The 22,537-nt window shown below is 36.0% G+C and overlaps 1 protein-coding gene across 20 annotated transcripts in view; it reads left to right on the top strand.

Annotated features, from left to right (window-relative positions):
• CDK8 (cyclin dependent kinase 8) overlaps positions 1-22,537 on the top strand; it is a 124,969-nt gene that overhangs the window by 59,892 nt on the left and 42,540 nt on the right. For 14 of the 20 annotated variants that reach the window (XM_023621420.2, XM_023621421.2, XM_023621422.2 and 11 more), the window contains exons 2-4: positions 2,323-2,398; positions 11,594-11,704; positions 15,717-15,857. In XM_023621420.2, the coding sequence (XP_023477188.1) occupies positions 2,323-2,398; positions 11,594-11,704; positions 15,717-15,857 (328 nt within the window). Of the gene's footprint in view, positions 1-2,322; positions 2,399-11,593; positions 11,705-14,980; positions 15,052-15,716; positions 15,858-22,537 lie in introns of all 20 variants that reach the window. The other 6 variants (XM_070240158.1, XM_070240162.1, XM_070240159.1 and 3 more) reach the window with 3 other exon arrangements.

Here is a 22,537-nt window from a genome sequence, read left to right on the forward strand (position 1 = left end):
GGCTTTGCACCTGTATCTATCCTTTTCCATATCCTTTCTTCTTATTACAATGGAAGAAGTATTTCTCCTTCTAGCTCTGAGTGTAATTTCTCCACGGTGTTTCAGTCTTTACTCTCTTAATTTTTCCCTCCCTCTTCTAAATCAGTAGCTCCTTTTCTCTGGGTTCTGCCTCTCAGTACTTAACATATTCAAATCTCTTCCGTCTTAAAAAGATAATAATTCTTTAACCTTGTGTATTATTGTAGCTGCTGCCTTATTTTCTCTCCTTCAAAGGAATAGCCTACATTTATTATCTCAGTTTACTTATGCCCCGTTCGTTCCTCAGCCTTCTGCAACACAGACTGCCACTACATCACTGCAACTATTTTTGTCTAGTCCATTATCCACTGGTGACTTGATCATTGCTAAATTCACTGGACACTGCTCAGTCCTCACCTTACTAGACCTCTCTGCAGCTTTTGATACTATTTGCTATTCTCTCCTTTTTGGAAATCTTTTTCTTGACAGTCCTTCTATTCGGTCTCATCTCATCTTCTCTCATGGCTTTGATTACTGTGTATATGCTGATTACAGTAAATCCATGTCTTCAACTTTCTCTTGAGCATTAGACGTGTTTATTCAGCTTCCCACCCCCACTTAGGTGTCGCACAAGTACTGCAAACTCAACCTACACAAAATGGAAGTGTCATCTTCCTGTTCCCTTAAATCTTTTCCTCCTGCTTGTTTCTTCTTTCAGTGAATAGTGTTGTCCTTAACTTGTTGCCAGAGGCAGAAATCATTATCTTTGACTTCTCCTTCTGTACCCCCAGTATTCAGTCACCAAGTGCTGTAGGTTCTGCTTCACTTCTGCAGTTTCTCTCCTCTCTGTAGCAAGCACACTGCAGTAGCCACCATCATCCCTCCTCACCTGAGTGATTTTAATGCTATTTACTTTCAACTGGTCTCTCTGCCTCCTGTCCTTATTTATACCTCTAAGCATTCAAAAGGCAGCCAAAGATATTTTTCCCAAGTAAAATATCATTGCTTTTTCTCTTGTTAAAAAATATTTAATGGAGGGCTTCCTGTTTTCTTGGAGTAAAAAGACTTTTATGTTCTGGTTCCTAATTATATCCCCAGCCTCATCTCCTGTTGTTTACTCTTATCTGTTCTTCCTCAAATGCTCTTCTCTCACCTCATGTGCTTTCACACTATGTTTGCCCTCTCAACGTATACACGCTCACACACATGCACACACCCTACATGAGCAGTTCTACAAGTGTGATGTGGTAACTCCTAGGGGTCCCCAAAATCCTTTCAGAGGGTCTGCAAGGTCAACACTAATTTCTTAGTAGAGCTATGATACTTGCTTTTGTCACTCTGATTCTCATGAGGGTACAGTGGATTTTTTTCAAAGGTGACAGACATAACGTGATGATGCCGTTGCTCTGATGGCTAATGGTTGTGTGCTTTTTATTCTATGTTTTTAAAAGTTCCCATTTTAAAATTCTAATCGGCTGAATATTGATAGCTACAACAAGCAAAGCTCTTCAGGGTCCGCAATATTATCTAAGAGAATAAAGGGGTCCCGAGTCCAGAAAGTTTGAGACTGCCATTTAGGCCTCAGTTAGATATTTCCTCTGACAAGTCTTTGCTTGGGTCCTCCACCAAAGTAACTTTTGGGTAACCTCTGTGGTTTGTAGTTTCCCTATCATAGCACTTATCATATTCTATTCTAGTAGATTAGTTATTTGTCTGTCTAGGCCAGTAGACACAGAAAGCTCCATAGAAGAAGGAACTCTGCTGTATCCGCAGTACCTGGCACAGTACTGGAAACATAATAAGTGCTCCATAAACACATGTTGAGTGAATCTCTTTGATGGTATTTGGGGATACGAGAACTATAGCATTGTAAATTATAATCACTTTTTTGTACTTTAGTGATGCATTCATTTCTTAATTTTTTTGACCCACTAATATGTAAATGGGCTTTAGGAAGTAAGTTTTATATGTGTGTGTGCCGTACACACACATGCATACATAGAGAGGAAGCATATGTATAAGAGAGCAGGAAGAACCTGTTACAGGAAGTCAAGAGCTCTATTTTTGAATTTTTCTCTTCTGCAAATAACCGTGGAGCCTTGGACAAGTCTTTTTATTCCTTTGAATCTAACTTCTCTCATCAAATAATGGGATTGGACCTGATTATCTAAAAAAGTTTTCTGTATGACATTATGTGATTATGTGTGAAAGATGTCAAATGTGTATTAAATACGTGATTTATATTTTATTAAAAACACATAAATTTAGATTTGTCTGTATATTAAAATAACTTTGTTTTTACAGGAAAGATGATAAAGACTATGCTTTAAAACAAATAGAAGGAACCGGGATCTCTATGTCGGCATGTAGAGAAATAGCAGTAAGTGAAGCTCTTTTTATCATCATTATTATCAACTGACTTATGAGTGCCAACTATATAGGTCTCAGGATTGTGTTTGTCACATAGACACATTAATTGAAAGTTGGTAAATATTTTTCATAGCAAGTATTATTGAAATTTTTTTTTTTGAAGATTGGCACCTGAGCTAACATCTGTTGCCAGTCTTTTTTTTTCCCTTCTTCTTCATCCCCCAAAGCCCCCCAGTACATAGCTGTATATTCTAGTTGCAGGTCCTTTTGGCTGTGCTATGTGGGATGCCACCTCAGGATGGCTTAGATGAGTGGTGCTATGTCTGCACCCAGGATCCAAACTGGTGAGAACCTGGGCTGTGAAAGGTGGAGCATGCGAACTTAAACACTCGACCACGGGGCTGGCCCCTGGTATTTGTTTTTTAAAGAGAAGTAAAGGTGGCATGTAGTGCTAGCAGAAACTTCTATATAAATTCACTTATTTGGGATTAAGTCAATTTCAGTTGTTTTTATAAATAGATATTTTCCAATAAATGTCACTAAATAGTTAAGGGTCCAGTTATTCTTTTTTTTTTTTTTTGGTGAGGAAGATTGGTCCTGAGCTAACATCTGTTGCCAGTCTTTCTCTTTTTTTTTTTCTTCTTCTGCCCAAAGCCCCAGAACATAGTTGTATATTCTAGTTGTATATCCTTCTAGTTCTTCTTTGTGGGATGCCACCTCAGCATGGTTTGATGAGCGGTATGTAGGTCTGTTCCCAGGATCCAAACTGGCAAACCTTGGGCTGCCAAAGTAGAGCACATGAACTTAACCTCTATGCCACTGGGCCAGCCTCAAGGGTCCAGTTGTTCTTATTATTTCATCGAGTGCAATAAAAGTGGCATTTAGTTCATATAAAATTACTATTTCTATTTTAATAAAATGAAATTAATGTTACTTATATCAACTTAAAATGAGATTGTGTTATTTGATTTTCATTGTATCTGTTCATTTGAGCATGGAAAAATATATGTCTTTTTCTTTTGGAAGCATAGCTTTCCATATGGTAATTAGAATCTCATTTTGATTCCAAAGGAAAATATTCTTCATGTTAATGCATTATTAAATAATTATTCATACATTTTAACTGAGTATTGCTTCAGTGAGATTTTATTTCAGTTTTTGCTGTTGTAAAACTATGGGTCCAAATTAGTTTTTTCTGGCTTTAATCAGAATATTCTAGAATATATATTACAATCTTTGTTTTTGTTGCTTTCAGCCCTTCTGTCTACCCATAGATATAGGCTATGTGACCTAGAGATAGTAATTTAAATAACTTGACTCATTTAACAGATTCTATAGAACCGGGTTTTCAATTAACAGTCATTTATTGTGTATCTTGTTGACAGGAAGTAGAGTAGGTAGACGTAGAACAAGTCTGGGTCACTGGCCTTAAGTATTAACATGCTGATGGAGAAAGAGACTCATAAATCTTATATTAATAAGAACAGTGTGCCAAGCATTATGATAGAATTGTGTAGAGAATGGGAGAAGGGTATACATGTAAACTGGAGAATCAAGGAAGGTTCCAGGTGTTGGAGGACATGTAAGAACTACGTCCATGAGGCAAGAATAGCCTGAGATGGAAGGTATTCTTAACCAAAGGTATATGCCATGGTGGAAATTGTATTTCATTTAATTGATAAGTTTTTCAAACTCTTGACTCTTGAGGCAAGATATCTATACATTAATTGTCAGTTCTTCAACATCTGCTATTCTGTATATTCTAGGCAGTTCTAAAGAATTAAAATCCATTTAATTATGGTCAGTGATGTTAGCTGTCATGGTAGTGATTACCTTTGGGGAGGGGTCAGGGAGTGACAGGAAGGGCAGATAAAGGGAGCTTTCAGGATGCTAGTAATGTTCTGTTTCTTGATCTTGCTCTGGGACTGGTTATGTGGGTTTAATGTGTGAAAACTCACTGAGCTGTGCACTTATGGTTTATGTGCTTTCTCTCTGTTTGTTATACTTTAACAAAAAGCTTGAAAAACAACAAAACTCCATTCACGTCAGGAACAGACATTCTTTTATGTATGTTAATAACTCTAAATGCAGTTAGGAAAGGTTATTTTTAGGGTACTTGATTGTGCTTCTTCCAGTTAAGGTGAGCAGAAATTTTTAATTTTGATGAAGTCTAATTTACTAAGTTTTTCCTTTTATGACTCTTGTTTTCTCTGTGTCCTTTATCTACTCACTGATTGTGAGGCTATTTCCTTATGTTTTCTTCTAAAAGCTTTATAGTTTTACCTAACTTTTTACCCTATGATCTACTCAAGTTTTGTTTGTGGTACAATATAGGATTTAAGACTCTCCTCCCCATATGAATGTACAATTGTTGTAGCATCATTTTTTGAAAAGATTCTTCTCCATTGAATTCCTTTGGCATCTTTGTAAAAAATTTAATGACTTTGTAACTGTGGGACTATTTCTGGCCTCTTTTCTGTTCTCTTGATCTCTTTGTCTATCGTTATGCCAATATACCAGTTTACTCTAGCTTTACAGCAAGATTTGAAGTAAGGTGATGTAAGGCCACCAGCTTTATCCTTTTGCTTAGGACATTCCCTTCTATTTTTTTGTAAATGGTATTGAATTTATTCAAATGCTTTTTTCTACATGTATTGAAACGACTATATAGTTCTTCTCTTTTATTCTGTTACATTGGTAGACTACATTGATGGTTTTTTAATGTTTATCTAATTTGTGTATCCATGAAATAATCTCTGCTTGGTTGTAGATTGCTAGATTTGATTTACTAGAGTGTTATTAAGGAGTTCTAGGTCTATGAGTTCGAAGGGTATTGTTCTGTAAATATATTGCTTGTAATGTCTTTGTCCTTAGTATCAAGGTTGTGCTGTCCTCCTGAAACAAGTTAGGCAGCCTTTCTTCATCCTCTGTTTTCTTGTGGAGTTTCTGTGTGATTGGTAGTTATTCTTCCTTAAGTATTTCATGGAATTCACCAACCGCTATTATTTCCTTCATAGATAGAGAGCTCTTCAGATTTTATATTTCATCTTGTGTTTAAGTTGTATTTTTTGTGTAGTTTGTCGATTTCATTTAAGTTGTAGAATTTATTGGCACAAAATTGTTCATAATGTTCCCTTATTATCCTCTCACATCTATAGCTTCTGTAGTGATGTCCCTATTTCATTGTGGACTTGGTTTTTTATTTTCTGTTATATCTTTGATTTTTGCTTTTATCTTTATTGTTTCTTTCCTTCTACTTTTTTTTTTTTTTAAGATTGGCACCTGAGCTAACAACTGTTGCTAATCTTCTTTTTTTCCCCTCCTTCTTCTTCTCCCCAAAGCCCCCCAGTACATAGTTGTATATTCTAGTTGTGAGCGCCTCTGGTTGTGCTACCGTGGGACGCTGCCTCAGCGTGGCTTGGTGAGTGGTGCCATGCCACCACCCAGGATCGGAACTGGCAAAACCCGAGCCGCCGAAGTGGAGCATGGGAACTTAACCACTCGGCCACAGGGCAGCCCCCTCCTTCTACTTATTTTTGGCTTACATTTTTTTAATCTTCTTAAGTTAGAACCTTAGGGCATTGATGTTTTTAAACTATTCTTTTCTAGTACAAGCAATTAAAACCATGAATTTCCCTCTAAGCTGTGTTTTGCTTGCATTCTAGAAATTTTGTTTCGTTGTGTTTTAATTGTCATTTAATACAAAATATTTTCAATTCTCCTGGTGATTTTTCTTCTTCCTTTTTTATGGGTATTTAGAAATATATTGTTTAATTTTTAAATATGTGAAGCCTTCTAGATAATTTATTGTTGTTGATTACTAATTTATTTCCATTATTGTCAGAGAAAAGAGATCCTCTATTTTAGAGATACATACTGAAATATTTATAGTTGAAATCATGTGAGGTTTGGGATTTACTTGAAAATACAGGAATACCTCGGAGATATTGCGAGTTCAGTTCTAGACCACAGCAGTAAAGTGAATATCACAATGAAGTGAGTCACAGGAATTTTTTGGGTTCCCAGTGCATATAAAAGTTATGTTTACACTGTACTATAGTCTAATAAGTATGCAATAGCATTATGTCTAAAGAAACAATGTACATACCTTAGTTAAAAAGTACTTTATTGGGGCTGGCCCAGTGGGGTAGTGATTAAGTTCTCGGGCTCTGCTTCAGTGGCTCAGGGGTTCACGGGTTCAGATCCCTGATGCAAACCTAGCACTGCTCATTAGTCCATGCTGAGGCTGTGTCCCACATAGCAGAGCCAGAAGAACCTACAGCTAGAATATACAACTATGCACTGGGGGGCTTTGGGGAGAAGGAGGAAAAAAAAACAAGATTGGCAACAGATGTTAGCTCAGGTGCCAATCTTTAAAAAACAAAAACAAGCAAAAAAACCTGCTGTATGTGCAAAGTGCAATAAAGTGAAGCATGGTAAAACCAGGTTATGCCACTGTAATCCAGGGTGAGGAAAGAGGGGTGGTTGTGAATACAAATAGATGAAATGAGACAGGCTGGGAGTGGATGATGGTACAGGGCACAGGGGTTTGTTTTACTATTCCATTTTATTTACTTTTAAAAACATTTCCATAATTAAAGAAAAAAAAATCCTTCTGGCAAGTCTTACCACACCTCTCTCCCTTCCATTTATTAAATCTTCCTCTGAGAAGTCCTGTGTCCCCACCACTCGCCTCCGTTATTCTCTTGTGATCTGCACCCAGTTTGTTTCTTTTAAAGCACTTACTACAAATTATAATTACAAAGAGTTTCTTTTTGTGTGTGTGTTTGCTTATTTTCTATTTGTTGTTCCTACCCCCACTGCAATTCATTTCTCCTCCAGTGTGTACTAGGTCTGACACATCGCCTTTGCTCAGTAAATAATTGTAAAAGGGAGGGAGGAAGAAACTCTGAGGATTTCTATTAAAGTTAAGAGCACTGCATATCTTATCCTCATTGTGTTGTAAATGGTTTGTTTTGTATTTCCAGGATTTCCTGTGAGCTGGAATCCCTTTAGCCTAGTGCTTCATGGTACCATGCGTATTCTAGGAGGCTGCTGCGCAGTTGGCCTAGGGGGGCTGGGGGAGCGGAGATAAAGCTGCAGACTCTGCTTTTAAAGCTCACATCTACTTTAACCTAGGCATCTCAGTTTTTCTTAGCAATTTGCAGAATTCAATTGAAAAAAACTCTCCACAGGTTAAAAAAAACTGGAATAATTTTCCCTATGCTTTTACGGTAATTTCAACTCAACTATCATCACACTTATCACATAAATTTAGAATTTAGTATTTTTGCTATGTTGTAAAATTTTAATATTAGAAATCAATATTTTAAAAAATTTATTTGTACTTTCAGAGTTCAGATTAAGTGTAATATTGTATGGCACAATTGGAATGAATTCAGTTGATGATGATCATTTTGTTACCAATAGTAAAACATTTGCATTTCTACCAGTGATTGTAGTTTTCAGGAAATTGTGAGATTTTGTTACCAGTAGAATTAGAAAAACTTAGGTGGTTTCTGTGATGGAACGCATTGTATAAATTTGTTTAAATCTTTCCTTTAAAAATTTTTTAACATAAAATCTTTAAAAAGGCAAAAAATGATTTGTAAAAGGTTAAGAAATAAGCATCAACATGCTCTGTATGAGATGAAATGCTGAATTTCTGTTCATCAGATATGACAACTCTGGAGTGCTCCCAGTCTCAGAGCACCAACCCCTCACTACTGCATGTAGCAGTTAAGACCCTAGCCAGGGGCTGGCCCATTGGTGCAGTGGTTAAGTTAGTACTTTCTGCTTCTCAGTGGCCCAGGGTTCGCTGGTTCGGATCCCGGGCACAGACATGGCACCGCTTGGCAAAAGCCATGCTGTGATAGGCATCCCACAAATAAAGTAGAGGAAGATGGGCATGGGTGTTAGCTCAGGGCCAGTCTTCCTCAGCACAAAGAGGAGGATTGGCAGTAGTTAGCTCAGGGCTAATCTTCCTCAGAAAAAAAAAGGAAAGCTTCTGCACAGCAAAGGAAACCATCAACAAAACAAAAAGACAACCTAACAATTGGGAGAAGATATTTGCAGATCGTGTAGCTGATAAGGAGATAATATCCAACATATAAAAAGAACTCATACAACTCAATAACAAAAAAACAAACAGTCCAATTAGAAAAAAAAAAAAATGACCCCCGCCAGATTACCTTAGCCCTCCTTCTGGCTTTACCACATAACTAGCTTGAAGGACCCAAAGAAAGTTACTTAATTTCCCTGTGGTTTAGTTTACTCATTGGTAAAATGGTAAAAATAGTATCTCATAGGGTTTATTGTGAGGAGCTTAGAACACTTCTTCATACACAATAAACTCTGGGTGAATATTAACTACTCTCAATAAATTTTAGTTACCACCACTGCAGACACGATATTAGAGAATTGTCTGCTTACTTGCATTTGTCTCCTGCTGGAGGATTTCAGCAGAAGGTTTTAGCTCATTTTGTGTCCCAGGACCTAGTGAAGCATCAACCACAGTGCCTGGCATGTAGTAGGCATTTGGTAAATGTTAGCCTTGCTAAATGTAGCATAGCTCCCTGGTCTTTTGGAAGTACTTCAGTATAAATATTTACTTAGAGGTAATTCCCCGCTGAGACTCTCATTCCATCTCCAATCCCACAGTGACCCATCTCCTGATAAGTCTCCCAAAAAAACCACTCAACATAGAGTGTTTTACTTAATAGTAATAGTTATTTACAGTCATGCATCACTTAACAACAGGGATACATTCTGAGAAATGTGCCGTTAGGCGAGTTCATCGTTATGTGAACATCATAGAGTGCATTTACACAAACCAAGATGATATAACCTAGTACACAACGAGGCTGTGTTGTACTAATCTTATGGGACCAGCGTTGTATGTGCAGTTCCTCATTGACCAAAACGTCACTATTCTGTGCATGACTGTACTGTATTAGTTTGCCAAGGCTGCCGTAACAAAATACGACAGACTAGGTGGCTTATACAACAAAAACTGTTTTCTCACTGCTGGAGGCTATAAGTCCAAGATGATGGTGCCTGCAGAATTGGTTTCCTCTGAGACTTCTCTTCTTGGTTTGCAGATGGCCACCCTCTTGTGACCTCTTTACAGGGTTGACCCTTTGTGTTTCCTAATCTCTTTTTGTAAGGTCACCATTCGGAATGGATTAGGGCCTATCCTAAGGATCTCATTTTAACTTAATTGCCTCTTTAAAGGCCTATCTCCAGTCACAGTCTCCAGTCATGGTCTGAGGTGCTTACTGGGGATTAGGGCTTCAGCTATGAATTTTGGCAGAACACAGTTCAGTCCACAACCCTTACTGGTACTTTGTTGTTGTTGGTGCCCTTGAGTCGATTCTAACTCCTAGCGACCTTGTGGGCAGCAGAGTGGAACCCTGCCCAGTCTTTTTTGCACCATCCTCACCTTCCAGCGCTGTATCAGCCAATGCTCCGCTGCTATTCGTAGGATTTTCACGGCCAATGTTTATTTTTCGGAAGTGGGTGGCCAGAATCTTCTCTAGAAGCTCCGCTAAAATCTGCCCACCGTGGGTGACCCTGCTGTTATTTCACATAGCAATGGCATAGCTTTCAGCATCACAGCAACACTCAGCCGCCACAGTATGACAACCGACAGACAGGTGGGTGATGTGCTACCCTGACCGGGGAACGAACCCAGGCTACGGCTGTGAGAGTGCCAAATCTTAACCACTAGACCACCAGGGCTGGCTGTACTCTTACTTACTACTTACTAATAAAAGTCCTTACTCACTAGTAAAATCATTACTCTTGAAGATTTCATGTCTGACTAAGCAGATAGATTTTTAAAAAATAGAATTGGATTTTTTAAAGAAGTGGATTGTTTTTACGGTGAAAGCAGTGATCTTAGGTCCACAAATGAGAAGCCAAAGAGTGTGTTGTATGATGCTCTTTAGTTTGTGTATTTTGTTTATTCATAAATTAATTTATTCATATATTCACCAAATATTTAGTGAGTGCCTACCAGGTGCCAGGCAGCGTGCTATATAAAGAATTACAAGTCAACAACCAAAAAAAGCCCATTCAAAAATAGGCGAAAGACTTCAATAGACATTTTTGCAAAGAAGATATACAAATGACCTATAAGCACATGAAAAGATGCTCAATATCATTAGTCATTAGGAAAATGCAAATCAAAATCACAATGAGATACTGCTTCACCCCTATTAGGATATAGCTGTTAGAAATTTTTTTTAAAAAAGGAAAATAAGTGTTGGTGAGGATGTGGAGAAATTGGAACTCTCATATATTGCTGATGGGAATGTAAAATGCTTCAGCTGCTGTTAAAATCAGTTTGGTGGTTCCTCAAAAAGTTAAACATAGATTTATCATATGATTCAGCAATTCCACTCCCTAGGTATACAACCAAGGAACTGAAAGCAGGGAGTTAGGTACCTGTACACCAATGTTCATAGCAGCGTTATTCACAGGAGCCAAATCGTGGAATCAACCTGTGTCCATCAGCAGATGAATGAATAAACAAAATGTGGTATATACATATAATGATTGATGTATTCAGCCATAAAAAAGGAATGACATTCTAGTATGTGCTACAACATGAATAAATCTTAAAGACATTATGCTAAGTGAAATAAACCAGACACAAAAGGACAAATATTGTGTGATTCTATTCACTTAGAGTACCTAGAATAGGCAAATTCATAGAGATAGGAAGTAGAATGGAAGATACCAGGGGCTGAGAGGGAGAGGGAAATAGGGAATTATTGTTTAATGGGTACAGAGTTTCTGTTTAGGATAATGAAAAAGTTATCGATAGTGGTGATGGTTGCATAACATTGTGAGTGTACTTAGTGCTACTGAATTGTATACTTAAAAATTGTTAAAATGGTAATTTGTATGTTATATATGTTTTACCACAATTGAAAAAAACAAAAAACCAACTAAACAATAATAACAAAATAGACAGATTTACTCAGTTGTATCTTTCCTCACAGATTTTTCCTCATTTGTTACTGAAGCACCTATATGGACCTCTCAAAATTGTGTGGGTACTTATTCGATTTTAAGGATTGAATACCATTAGGTTTTTGTATTGCCTTTGAATTACAAATGGTGTTGGTTTTTTTAAACCTTATTTTTATGGTACAGATTCTTTTTTTCCATAAACAAATGGATCTCCTTTCTTTTGCAGTTACTTCGAGAGCTTAAGCATCCAAATGTCATCTCTCTTCAAAAGGTGTTTCTGTCTCATGCTGATAGGAAAGTATGGCTTCTGTTTGACTACGCGGAACATGACCTCTGGGTAAGGTGAATTGCTGGTAGACTGGTGTCAGTCAGGGATTGTTAAGAATGACTGAAAACAATTTTAGGAGCTCACTTTACCATGCGATTTACATTTTTAAAATAAAAGTAACCTCATAGAATGTGACTGATGAATTGCCAAGGCTAGAGTGTTTTGTTTTGTATTGTTACGTTTTGATCTTATCAGTTTGACTTTTGTAACATAGTACAGAAAACTGTAAAATCTGAAGCTTATAAACACTTCATTATTGTTTCATAGCTATAGATTTTTGACAAAATAAAAAAGTAACTGTAATAACTGTTTTGTTATAAAATTTAAAAGCAGCATATTTGCTTTTATTCTGTGGTATTAAAATGAGAAGGTGATATCTGTCCCCGTGAAGGGAGACAAATGTGTTGTATTTGGAAGATGAGACCAAGATCTAATGGTTCTGTTATTTGTCCTATAACGTTAGGCAAGTTTCTTAATGACTCTGAAGCTGTAGTTTCCCTCATCTGTAAAATGTAATTCTTTTCCTGCTTCTTTTACAGGATTTTTCTGAAGAACAATTTTGTATTTGAAAAGCTCTGTAAACTAAGTGCACTGTATAAATGCAGGAAACTGTTGTTAATCTTATTGGATATCATTCACAATTGATATTCAGTTTTCCAATGTATTTCTTATTTTCATCAGCAGAAATTCAATATTTTACTTGCTTGAATTGGGTCTTTTCTTATATAGGAAGAATTCTTTGTGGAAGAGAGCTCTCCTACAGAAGAAAATTGTCATGAAAATAGATCCCAGTATCTTTGTGATTTTTAGTTATTTTATGTTTGATCTCTGCTAAGAATATTATTAGATGCCCAGACCCAACTAAATATTTGAAGATTCTCAAAGTCAAGTAATTACAGCTTATTAGTTTAGCTACTATAATGAAAACAATGATGCTGTCTTGATAAAAATTATTATAAACCAAGAATTTCAACTTATCTTGTCTAAATAGCTGAAATACAAACAGCTGCCTCAGTATTTTGCATTTACTGACAGATTTTTTGAAAATTGGTGTTTATGAAAGTCTTGGGTAATTATAAAATTTACTCCTTTGTGAAATGTAACAGTTAGGTTTTTTACAAATCTGAAATGCCATCTTGGGGATAAGACTTTCTGATATATATAATGAAAATCTATAACAGGGTAGCCAAAATAATTTTGAAACATACTCAGAAAGCTTATATCCTGATCAGTCTTCTGTAAAGAACGTTAGCAGATTACAATTTTAAAAACAAAACAACTAAACAAAAAACCAATATTACGTTGAGTTAATTCATTGACAACTACTTCACTACTGTGAGCTATATTTTTTCTGATATTTAATAGACAATGAGGTTTTTATACATTTCACTGTGTTTGCATACTGGTCTATATTTACTAAATTAGCATGGCTGTGCATTTATTGAGATAAATACAAGAGAAGACATATATCCAAGTGGTCATAATATCCTGGCTCAATTTTAAAAATCTTCAAAATAATTTACATTTTTCATTCCAACATAGTTTGTAAATGAAAATACAAAATTTGAAATAAAACTAGCACAAATTCCAGTAAAACTGTTTTAAAGTAAATTTGCTTTCTGAAAATAGTAAAATAGTTTCAAACTCTTTTGCTAATTTCCAGAATTAACCTTATTTACATAATTTTAATTTAATAGATTTAAGAAATTGAAACTTTGCAAATTTCTTATGCTTTCAGATTTATAAGAAATATTTTCACTCTAGATTCCTATTTTCTGTGACTAAATGTGACTTGATTCAAATTATTTTATAAGTTATCTGAAAGGAATTGTTTTCAAACAGAAAATAAACATGTGAAATTTTCTCTCTCTGTTTTATTGTCCAAAGTCCATGCTGGTTGTAAATATTTTTTCTTTCTTTGTTAGCTTCTGTTCTTTTAAAGGAAATCTAATCAAATGAAATTGGATTCTATTAATAAAATTTTGTTAAATCAGAATGGCCAATATTGAATTGAATGCTCATCATACTCAAGCCTAACTTGAAATCATACAATGCACATTGATGAGAAATTTTCCAAGCTAACTTATAAACATAATTTGTAATAAAATATAGTTCCACATAGGAGATAATATTATATTCAATATGATTTTTAGCAGGCTGATATGTAATATTTAATTTTACATATAGACATAATAATTATAGTTTCACAAATTTTACATGTGATGTTGCCAGATGTGTATAGATAGTCGTCACTGAGTTTATCATCATCTTATTAATGCTCATTTAAGCAAATAAGTACTTTCAGTGTTCATTTTAATCAAAACCAAATGATAATTCAATTTACTGAAAGCTACTGCTTTATGCATTTTATTTTCTTACTTCATTTGGAATATTGAAATGAATTAGCTGGAGTAAGGCAGCAGAAGGTGACAAAACAGTTGCAGTAAAAAGAGTCATTTTGAAAAATTACTTAGGTTTTGGTGAAATTTTATGGTATGCATACCAAATATTTGTTTGATAGCCCTGGAATAAAAATGGAGGTAAGAAATTCTACAACTGTAGTTTTTTGTAGTTATAAAATATTGTTAAAAAAATAACTTGTAATACCCTGATGAAAATGTTAATTAAAGAAATGTATATGTCATTGATTGATTCTCTTACCTCCCCTACATATTTGTTCCTTTCATTCTTACGCTGGCAGGTTTTAACCAAAATCAGAAAATGATGTATTTTAATCTATTTTTATTAAACTCTGAGAGCCACTGGCTCTTCTTAAGGTGAACAGACTTGATTGTCACATCATTTCTTATGATAGGTAACAAAACATTCTAGATTATTAAGAGTTGTTTTAGCTCTGTTTTGTTTGCCTGTTCTTAAATATTTTGAAAAGTGAGAAGAAAATTAAAATGATGCAATGCTGCTAATAAAATATAGATTAATTGTACTACTTATGCTCTGACTGATACACTTTACTTTCCTAGCAGCTTGCCTTAGCTGTGTATTTTTTCTTTGGAAAGTAAAACTCCTTAACTCATTAATCATTGATTATTCTTTATCCATGTTCTACTCTCTATATAATAAGAAAATAGGAAGTAAAAATGTTAACCTATAATGTTAAATGTCTCATTCTTGTTTTAATTATCTTTACTAATTTCAAGAGTACGCTTAATATTCACTCGCAAATATTGGTCAGGAGTCTGCTCTTGTGCATATTAGGTGCCAGTCTTATGCGTAGTTGTGCACACAGCAGAGTTGACTGCAGCTGACTTCTAGATTTTCTTGCAGTTTGAGTGCTTTAATTAAAATGAAGAAACCTGTCAAGAGAGTTTGAAACATTGGATCTTGTTTCTGTTGAGGTACATTTATTTATAAAGTGATTTTTCTATTTATAAAGTGGTATTGTGTTTTACTGAATGGCCACTAACACTATACCTAAAAAACTTTGATAGATGGTACAAGGCTGTTTTTTTCTCATGTGAATCTTTCATATTTCTAAGTTTTTCCAGTGTGAACTGGTCATTAACATGTTATTTCTTTGTGCTTGTGTGTATTTTATTGAAATATTTCCCCATTTGCTTTCTTTGTAACTTATATATCATAAATAGGTATCACATCTATGCTGTTAGCCAGCCAGAAGTATCTCCAAATTTGTTCTGGGTTTTTTTCCAATTTAATCACAACAGAATAAATAAGATTCTGTTCTTGAAAATTTCCACCAGATAAACAGGGGTCAAGTATACTCTGAAAGTAATTTTTAATTATACTTTAAAAATGAAACACATTATTTTCTACTCCTCTCTTGTAATAATTAATTTTCTGAGTTACCATCATATGCTTAGGAAATTAAATTTTAGCTCCAGTTCTTAGGAAATTTTAATGTTCTGCAGCAGAACGTGAAATTATTTTCATTATCTTTGGCAATCCCTGAGTGTTTCTTTTCCAGTTAAGAAAATATTATATGTCAAATTTTCCTTCCCTCTTTTCTTTTTTAAGCTTCTGGTGATACTTTTCTTTCTTTCAGCATATAATCAAGTTTCACAGAGCTTCTAAAGCAAACAAGAAGCCAGTTCAGTTACCTCGGGGGATGGTGAAGTCACTTTTGTATCAGATCCTGGATGGGATTCACTACCTGCATGCTAACTGGGTGTTGCACAGGGATCTGGTAAGTTGATATGTAGTTAGGTTTAAGCTAGAAAGATGCATTTCTGGTTGTGGTTTTCTAGTTGTGTCTAAATATCAGTGCTGTATAGGCCTGCAAACCTTATGGAGGGAACAGTCTCAAAACAGCCTAGCCTTGAGCTTTCCGAGGAACGCATCCTGCTTCTCTGACGCACACCAGCTGGTGTTTACTGAACAGGTGAAAGAGGGCACATTAGTTTTCCTAAGCTTTTGTTTCCTTTGAAGTCTGTAAATAAAGCATTTCCTTGCTTTACATTGATTATTAGATGCCAGGCAAACTCTAGAAATTGATCTATTTATGAATATCTTGTAAAAAAAAACTTTTGAAGCTTACTTCATACTTAGTTACATATTGGAAGAGGAGATGTTAATTCAATCTACTTTTTTTTTTTTTTGAAGATTTTATTTTTCCTTTGTCTCCCAAAGCCCCTTCGTACATTGTTATGTATTTTTAGTTGTGGGTCCTTCTAGTTGTGGCATGTGGGACACTGCCTCAGCATGGCCTGACAAGCGGTGCCATGTCCACACCCAGGATCCGAACCGGCGACACCCTGGGCCGCCACAGTGGAGTGCGGGAACTTAACCACTCAGCCAGGGGCCCGGACCAGTATCTGCTTCTATTTTAAACCCTACTGTATAGTAGCAGTCTTTGGCCAATAAGCCTTTACTAATCATAATTGAGTACATTATTGAGAAACCTTGCCATGTTAAGGCACATTAAATTTTTAAGAATTTAGAAACTTCAGAAATTGGCTTTCTTGTTGTTATTTTACATGGCAGAATAGTTTTTGCCCTTTTTTTTTACCCATCTAGCATTAAAGTGTTCATTAAATTGTGTGTTGTTCGTTAAATCTTTATAGATTTAAATTATTTAAACCTCACATTTCCCTTATTGCATAATTACACTGTGCTTCTGTTGTTCTCTTCTTTGTAAAGGTAGAGACTGTTTGAAGGTTTATAACAGCACCTTCATTTCAAGTAATTATAAACACAATGCTGGAAGTGATGGTTTGGTCTCTAAGCACGTGTGCACATAGGTCAAAACCCTGTAGACTTTGAGGAGGAGCCGATCTGCCCCTTGTGCAGATATTCTTCCCAAGCCTCTCTGCGTTTAGTGCATTCAAATCAGGTAGTCTGGTGTCATAGTTGCTAGTTCTTTTATCTGTCTTCAGTAAATCTTGAAATACGTTTAATGGTAGTTATTTTATCTCCACTTCTCACACCTAGAAAGCATTTAGACTAGGACCAATAATACATTAGAAATTTGGTTGAAAGAACTTTTTTCCTTATGCAAACCTTACTTTTAATAGAATTAGAATATTTTATTTACACACAATGGATTTAAAGAACAGAAATAAGACAAAGCCTTTGGCTCTTTATGAAGCTGAAAATAAATTTCAGCTTTACGGGCGGAGACAACTTAGGGAAAAACTATTACTACTTTTGAGCTCTGACCTTTTTTATGATCTCTAAAAGAATAAAATCTATGGCTAAAGGGCATTTTTCCCCATAGAGTTAATTATGCTAAGATAATGCTGCATTTTCTTTTTATTGTAAATTTTTTTTTATTATTAAAATATGTATATTAGATGAATACAAACTGATTTTTAAGCCAGTGTTTAAATTTTTATGTTCATATATAATATACTTAAACCACTTAGGGTAGTTTTAAGTACAGTAGAGAAAATAATTATGAAGTCTGATTTCTTTCCTCCCTCTTTTGGGAAAGCTCTTTCTAGTGATGTAGTTTAAACAAGTAGTCTTTTACACAGGGATAGTGTAGAACGGGGCATTTTAGATGTCTCTGTCTGTCAGTGGTGTACCAAGGGGGCGGGGGTGGGCAGTGGCAGAGTGCCCCCCTAGGTGCAGGCAACAAAGGGATGCACTGTCTGTAGATGATTTAAAGATAATAATGAAATAGACTGAAAGTGGTTACTTTTTGTTGTTACCACATGCTAGCAATTCTGAACAAAATCAGTGATAAAATATTCCTCTTCACTGAGGCAAACCACTCTCAGTCCTCTGCCCTTCTTGGTGTGCCACTGCTATCTGTTTATTCCAGAATATTTCCAGGCTGTAATACATCATTTGTCTACTTCTGCATCCTTTGATTTTCCTGTTTGAAGTGAGATTTCCTGTATTGTCTGTGCGTGGCTTCTTAGTGCTCTTTCTGAACATCCAACCCTTCTGTGCATCACAGGCACACAGAGGCCCGCTGAGCCATTGTGTCATTAAAATGATAACCTCTGTCCCTAATCTGGATCTTACTGGTTCAAGTGCCTACCTCCTGAATTATCCTTCAGTTCCTAAAGGAAAGATTTGTTATCATAGTTTTTAAAAAATGTGCCCACCTTTCTGCCAACTGAAAATTAAATTTTGGAGTTTTGATGTTATATAATCTTTCAACTATAGCTATATAAGATATTAATATATGTAGAAATAAAGTATTTACTCTGAAGAACATTCTTCAGGAGCTGTGTAACATGACTTTAACCCTTTCTCAAGTATTTTTTTTGTAGATGAAATATTTACTCTATAAGAACGGATATAGTTAGTAGTTAATTATCGTCTTTGCTCCTTTTCAGTCAGGTTTAGATGAAATGTAGTGATACTGACCTTAGCAGATCTGCAAGGTTTTTTTTTTTTAAAGATTGGCACCTGAGCTAACAACTGTTGCCAATCTTTTTTTTCTTCTGCTTTTTCTCCCCAAATCCCCCCAGCACATAGTTGTATATTTTAGTTGTGGGTCCTTTTAGTTGTGGCATGTGGGATGCTGCCTCAGCATGGCCTGATGAGCAGTGTGTAGGTCTGCGCCCAGGATGTGAACCAGTGAAACCCTGGGCCACTGAAGTGAAGTGGGTGAACTTAACCACTTGGTTACAGGGCCAGCCCCCACAAAATTTTTAATGTTATAAATTTGACCAATTGGTTGAGTTGCTGATTTGCCACAAGAAACTTAATACTAAGGTGGATTATTGATACAGATTCCCTAAAAACACCATTTTAATAGTACCCCAGAATGTTACTGAAACTTTTGTTTAATAAAGTTGGCTATATTGTTAATAGAAATACTGGTTTGAGATGGGAGAGTTAAGTTCTTTGTTTGATAAGTGTAGTTGATCTTTAACAGTTAATAATCCTATTTAATAAATAAAGATTAATTTTGTCACTAGTAATCACCACATAGTAGCAGATTGGTAACTGGAGTCTGTCATCCTTGGTGGGAAATAGAGATTTAACAATTCTGGAACCCTTGTTGGGCTCAAGGCGGTAATAAATGCATATATATGGATGGGTTTTTGGCCAGCCCCGGTGGTCCAGTGGTTAAGATTCAGCACTCACCGCTGCGGCCCAGCTTTGTTTCCTGGTCAGGGAACCATACCACCTGTCTGTTGGTTGTCATACCGTGGCAGCTATGTGTTGCCATGATGCTGAAACTATGCCACCAGCATTTCAGATACCAGCAGGATCACCCATGGTGGACAGGTTTCAGCAGAGCCTCCAGACTAGTCAGACTAGGAAGTCAGACTAGGAATCTGGCTACCCGCTTCCAAAAAGATTAGCCATAAAAACCCTGTGAATAGCAGTGGAGCATTGTCTGATGTAGCGCCGGAAGGTGAGAGGCTGGTGCAAAAGACTGGGCAGGGTTCCACTCTGCTGTACACAGGGTCACTAGGAGTCAGAATCAACTCGATGGTTAAAAAAAAAAAAAAAAAAAAGATGTTTTAAGAAAAATGGGCCAGAAAGGAAACACATACAATATTTATTTTTGTGAGATAATTTATGAATCCAAACCAAGCTTTTTAGTTTTAGAACATTGAAATATGTATGTTTAAGTTGGTTTGCTTAATCTGTTGGTACGGTCAATCTGTTTGCTGTAAGTGAAGATAAATGAAAACAAAGGTATACCTTTTAGGTTAGCTTTGTTCTTTCCTTCGACTACCTCTTCCCCTTTCTTATTTTATTCTCCTTCTCTCCTTGGGAAATGAAAATAGTTTGAGTAACCATCAATAGTCCTGGTTCTGGGATTACTATCCATATTGGTCATGGTTCTCCAGAGAAACAGAATGTGTATATATAGAGAGAGTGAGATTTATTTTAAGGAATTCCTCAGGCTGTTGTGGAGCGTTGGTAAGTCTAAAATCTGCAGGTTAGACCAGCAGGCTGGAGACCCAGGGGAGGAGTTGGAATCGAGTCCAAAGGCGCCTGCTGGCAGAATTCCTTCTTGCTTGTGGAGATCAGCCTTTGTTTTATTAAGGCCTTCAACTAGCTGGATGAGGCAGACCTACGTTATCGAGGGTAATCTGCTTTCCTCAGAGTTCACCCATTAAATGTGAGTCTCATCCAAAAACACTTTCACAGAAATATCAACAATAATGTGTGACCAAATATCTGGACACTGTGGCCCAGCCAAGTTGACAAATAAAATAATCATCCTGTACAAATGAGTAAACAGAGGCACAAGCTGAAGTAATGTGGCACAAGTTATTTGAGAGGGTTTTTTCCTCCCCAGTTATCTGCTTATATAAAATAGGAGTGTTGGGTTAAGGACTATTAACAGTTTTTACCTGGTACTATAAAGAGAAACTAAGTATGGAATATTAATGGAAATGTCAAATAAAGATATGTTTAAGTGACAAAATAAGGAAAGATTTGAGTCTCATAGCCTGGTTGGATTGAGTTTGGTGATTTTTCTGATCCCAGGTAAACAGAAAGACATGAAGCACCAAAATCATACTTGATACTTTCTGTGTAGAAGCCAAGGTTTGATTTGGCAAACGTGTCTGAACTCTTTTCTCTGAAAAAGCTGTCCTCCTGGATTAAGTTAAAGCACATTGGCAAGGGCATGAGAAGTTTTCACTACCAGCACCTCTGTTGTGACCATTTGGAGGACATCCAGCCAGTTCACTCTCTGTCTGGTCTCTCTCTACATCTGATTACTTTTTATAAAACCCTTCTCAATTTAGGAATGGTTTTCTCCTGTACTTTGTGAAGTAAACTTCCAACTCGGTTAATTTTTCTTTTATTAGGAAAAATTCTGTGATCTATTAGAATTTTGAAAAAGACTGTCAAATATATGTGCATGTAGTGTTTGTGAATTGAAGACTCACGCTACAATCATGCTCCAATCTTCTTTTTATCTTTCGTCTTGTTCCTTGTAGTACTTATTTCCAGCCAACTCAGAAGTTGCCCCGCCTTCTTGAATCCCCTCCTCTCTTCATCTCCAGTTTTTGAAATTCTATTCATCCTTTAAAGCTCTGCTCCTGCTACCACATCAATAAAGCCCTCCCCAGTCACCCTAGCTGGAAGTGGGAATTTATGTCTAAAATCCTGTAGGAGGTGCTTTGAACTACTCATGGGGCACTTACCAGTTTGAATAATATGTTCTCTGTTTGATTATAAGCTCCTGAGGACAAAGAGTGTGGCTTAAGATGTATTTGTATCCCGCCCAATGCAAAATACACCATATGTTTATACAATATTGCTTAAATTTGTTGAGTGAATGAACCAGCTCATTTGAAACAGAAACAAAGTGGCTTCCAAGGTTATTCTCGATAGTTTTTTTCTGATATTACCTGATGCTTCTCCGTGTCTACAGACACATAAATACTCTGTTGCATTTCTTCTTTTTACTACCTCTTATCTCTGCTATGATTTACTACCATGGGACAGTGCAGAAAAACTTTATGTTCATACTACATGTTAAGTTCTTTCAGCAGCCTCCCTCTTTCTACCTAAAAGAACTCAGCTTTTACTTGTCAGTTCAAAGACCATTCAACTAGTGATATTGATCTCTTGATCTCTTTTACCACAGTCTTCCTCTTCCCAGTATTTTTGTTCCACCCAGTGAAACCTATTTCCTGACCCTTTGCCTGTCTGTTCTGATGTTGTCTTCATATCATTTCTTTTTCCCATTTTTTTCTTTAATCTTAAGGTTAGAAAATCTCCATCATAGTTCGTTTACGTCCCTCACTTTTTTCCAAAAACATCTGAAAGTCCCTTCTGTGTGAGTTATTCTTTAATTGTAGATAAGGGGCATTACCTGCCTTCTCCTAAACCTACCAGCTATTCAGAACTTGCAACTCTCGTATTTCACTTTTGTACTACATTTAACTGACCAGTTCATTGCTAATGACAATGTAAATACTTTTACTTCTAGCTAGTAGTTGTTCATTTTTAATTTTCTAGTGCACTCAGTGTTGGCTGAATTTCATGTTTTTTGTTGAAAATATTCGTACAGCCATATGAGACAGACCACAGAAATGGTTTACACTTAAAGCAGAGTCTTAAGTGTTAAAGACTTGAGCTTTTGACATATTTCCTAAGGAACTTAATAGAAAGTAGAGTAGTAGTTAATATGACTGGCCTATTTGTCATTAATTTTTGTTAGGTATATATCAGCTGCTGATATGGTCACTAATGTGTTCCACTTTTTGAAAACTCTGATATCCCAAATTTCATTTTAGTTCATACCTTAATAGTTTTATCATAGTGGTAGTTAACTTGGAACTACCAGGCACATAGGTTTGTGTTTTCATCCTGTTGCACTAAGTGGAGTGTAATATTAAGTGAGATATACTATGGCTTTTCATCATAGTTTTTTTTTTTTTTCATTCAAGCTGAATTACAAATCTCTATAAGAAATTTGGAGTATTTTGGAGT

Source organism: Equus caballus, chromosome 17 (genome assembly GCF_041296265.1).
Source record: "Equus caballus isolate H_3958 breed thoroughbred chromosome 17, TB-T2T, whole genome shotgun sequence".
Taxonomy (NCBI): Eukaryota; Metazoa; Chordata; class Mammalia; order Perissodactyla; family Equidae; genus Equus; species Equus caballus.